Source organism: Piliocolobus tephrosceles, chromosome 21 (genome assembly GCF_002776525.5).
Source record: "Piliocolobus tephrosceles isolate RC106 chromosome 21, ASM277652v3, whole genome shotgun sequence".
Classification (NCBI taxonomy): domain Eukaryota; kingdom Metazoa; phylum Chordata; class Mammalia; order Primates; family Cercopithecidae; genus Piliocolobus; species Piliocolobus tephrosceles.
This window is the reverse complement of record NC_045454.1, coordinates 49,204,933-49,208,147: the sequence shown is the minus strand read 5'-3', so window position 1 is coordinate 49,208,147 and position 3,215 is coordinate 49,204,933. Positions and strand designations below refer to the sequence as shown.

At 60.1% G+C, this 3,215-nt stretch overlaps 1 protein-coding gene across 1 annotated transcript; it reads left to right on the top strand.

The window, feature by feature from the left end:
* Positions 1 to 314: 314 nt before the first annotated feature.
* Positions 315 to 1,902, top strand: GIPC3 (GIPC PDZ domain containing family member 3). Its single transcript, XM_023201210.3, has 3 exons — positions 315 to 621; positions 1,306 to 1,491; positions 1,624 to 1,902. Exons 1-3 carry the CDS (start codon positions 397 to 399, stop codon positions 1,900 to 1,902), a joined length of 690 nt encoding a protein of 229 aa, XP_023056978.2. The 5' UTR covers positions 315 to 396.
* The last annotated feature ends 1,313 nt before the right edge of the window (positions 1,903 to 3,215 follow it).

The following is a 3,215-nucleotide window of genomic DNA, read 5'->3' as shown; positions in this document are numbered from 1 at the left end:
CCAGGCTGGTCTTGAACTCCTGACTTCAGGTCATCTGCCCGCCTCGGCCTCCCAAAGTGCTGGGATTACAGACGTAAGCCACCGCTCTGGGCCTGTCCCTGTCCTTATTTGTGGTCCCTGTTCTTCCAGGGTCCTGAGCTCAGGACCCCCGGACTGCGGGTATCCCCGGGGAGGGCACAGCTGGCCCTGGCAGGGGCCGGACACCTGGGGCACAACCCACCCCTGCGCACCCCGTGGTGTCGCCTTCCCAGACGGCTCGGGTTCCCGGATCCCCTTACCCGGGCTTCTCGGCTGTCGCGCCCTGGGCTGGGGGAGGGGAGGCTTCAGGAAGCGACGGATCCGGCTGCGGCGGCGGCGGCGGCGAGGGCCCGGGTGGGTGACCGAACTTCTCCCGCCATGGAGGGCGCAGCGGCCCGGGAGGCCCGGGGGGCCGAGGCCCCGCGCGCGTCTGCGTCCCCGCCCGCGCCCTCGGAGCCCCCGGCTGCGACCCGCGCCCGCCCGCGCCTCGTCTTCCGCACGCAGCTGGCGCACGGGAGCCCCACGGGCAAGATCGAGGGCTTCACCAACGTCCGCGAGCTGTACGCCAAGATCGCCGAGGCCTTCGGGATCGCGCCCACCGAGGTAAGGACCTCGGACACCCGCGCCCGAGACCATCTGCCTGATGTGGTGAGGGTTGGGGAGCTTGGACGCTGGACGGGAGACCCCAGATCCCCGGATCCCAGACGTCGGGGTGGCTGCCTAATCGCCGGATCTCAGAGACGCAGCCCTCAGAGAACGGGGTGCCACATGCCAGGGTTCCCCTTTGCACTCTCTGCGCAAAAGATGGGGAGGTCTTAGGTCTAGCGGACCCCTAGATATTCCAGAAAATCCTCTGCGCAGACCTCGCTTGGAGCGGACTTCAGCCCTCGGGGAAGCTCCTCTGAGCTTCCTGGGAGTAGCTGGCGTCTGGGGTTCCAGATGGTCCCCTTGGAGATGGGAAGGCTGAGGCCGTGGTGCGGTTGGGGGATTCCTGGGCATTTTTCCAATCCGGATCCGTTTGGTCTGCAGCCCCCAGGGGGCGCCAGCAGATTAAACCTGGAGGTCTGGGGGCTGGAGGGTCCTGGGGGTATGGAGAGGGGTCTCCACCTGCCGGAAGCCTCCTTCTCCCTCCTCTCTCCCCTCTCTCCATTCTCGGGAGGTCCCACGCCCTGCCCTTTCCCATGGGCTGGGATCCTGGTCGCTGGGGGCAGGGGCCTGCGCAGACAGGGCGGCTGCGTGGGAGGATGCGTGCCCCGGCTACCTCTGCGTTCCTTCTCCCCCGGGAAGATTTTATTCTGCACCCTCAACAGCCACAAAGTGGACATGCAGAAGCTCCTAGGGGGCCAGATAGGCCTGGAGGATTTCATCTTTGCCCACGTGCGAGGCGAGACCAAGGAGGTGGAGGTCACTAAGACAGAGGACGCTCTGGGGCTGACCATCACGGACAACGGGGCCGGCTACGCCTTCATCAAGGTGCCCGGGAGGGGGTGGGCGGGTGACTTCCTGGGGTCCAGCAACTGTCCCCTTACGCTGGGTCGACGTGGGTTCTGGGGATTCGAGGCCGGTGGCTGGGGTTGCCCTGCCAGCCACGCTGGATCCCTGCAGAGAATCAAAGAAGGCAGTATCATCAACCGGATCGAGGCAGTGTGCGTGGGTGACAGCATCGAAGCCATCAACGACCACTCCATCGTGGGCTGCCGCCACTACGAGGTGGCCAAGATGCTCCGGGAGCTGCCCAAGTCCCAGCCCTTCACCCTGCGCCTGGTGCAGCCCAAGAGGGCCTTCGGTGAGGCGGGCGGGCTGGCGGGAGCTCTTCCCGAAGTGGGTTCTACGGATGCCCGGGGTGGAGGAGGGTTGGGGATGGCACGGGCTGGAAGGTTCTAGGTGCACCCGCTGCATGGCAAGGAGCTCCTGGCAGGGTAACAGAAACTAGTAAGTAGTTTCTATTAATAGATTGTTATGGAACCAGTCTGTGGGGGAGGGGTGGGGGAGAGACTGGGTCAAGTGGAGTGGGAGGAGGAAGCCTCCAGAACCCCTCTGAAGCCCGGGTGGGGGCTTTTTTTTTTTTTTTTTTTGAGAGGGAGTCTCACTCTGTGGCCTCGGCTGGAGTGCAATGGCACGATCTTGAATCTCAGCTCACTGCAACCTCCACCTCCTGAGTTCAAGCGATTCTCCTGCCTCAGCCTCCCCAGTAGCTGGGATTACAGGCACCCGCCCTTTGCGTCTGGCTAATTTTTGTATTTTTGGTAGAGAGGGGGTTTCACCATCTTGACCAGTCTGGTCTTGAACTCCTGACCTCAGGTGATCCACCCGCCTCGGCCTCCCAAAGCGTTGCGAAGTTAGGCGTGAACCACTCTGCGCGCAGCCTGGAAACTTTTAAAGTAGTGCTTTGAGGTCATGGTGGATTCTAGAGAGCTGGGATTACAGGCACCCGCCATTGCGTCTGGCTAATTTTTGTATTTTTAGTAGAGAGGGGGGTTTCACCATCTTGACCAGTCTGGTCTTGAACTCCTGACCTCAGGTGATCCACCCGCCTCGGCCTCCCAAAGTGCTAGGATTATAGGCGTGAACCACTCTGCGCGCAGCCTGGAAACTTTTAAAGTAGTGCTTTGAGGTCATGGTGGATTCTAGAGAATGAGAATATGAGAAAAGTTTTCTTTCTTCCTTTTTTTTTTTTTTTTTTTGAGGCGGAGCCTCAATATGTCACCCAGGCAGGAGCACAGTGGTGCGATCTCAGCTCGCTGCAACCTCTGCCTCCCAGGTTCAAGAGGTTCTCCTGCCTCAGCCTCAGGAGAAGCTGGGATTACAGGCATGTACCACCATGCCAGGATAATTTTTGTATTTTTAGTAGAGAAAGGGGTTCATTATGTTGGCCAGACTGGTCTCAAACTCCTGAGCTCAGGTGATCCATCCATCTTGGCCTCCCAAAATGCTGGGATTACAGGCGTGAGCCACCGCGCCTGGCCGTGCCAGCCAATTTTTAATTTTTTACTCTTTTTGAGATAGAGTTTCACTCTTGTTGTCCAGGCTGGAGTGCAGTGGCACAATCTCGGCTCACCGCAACCTCTGCCTCCCAGGTTCAAGTGATTCTCCTGCCTTAGCCTCCCAAGTAGCTGGGATTACAGGCATGTGCCACCACGCCTGGCTAATTTTGTGTTTTTAGTAGAGATGGGATTTCTCCATGTTGGTCAGGCTGG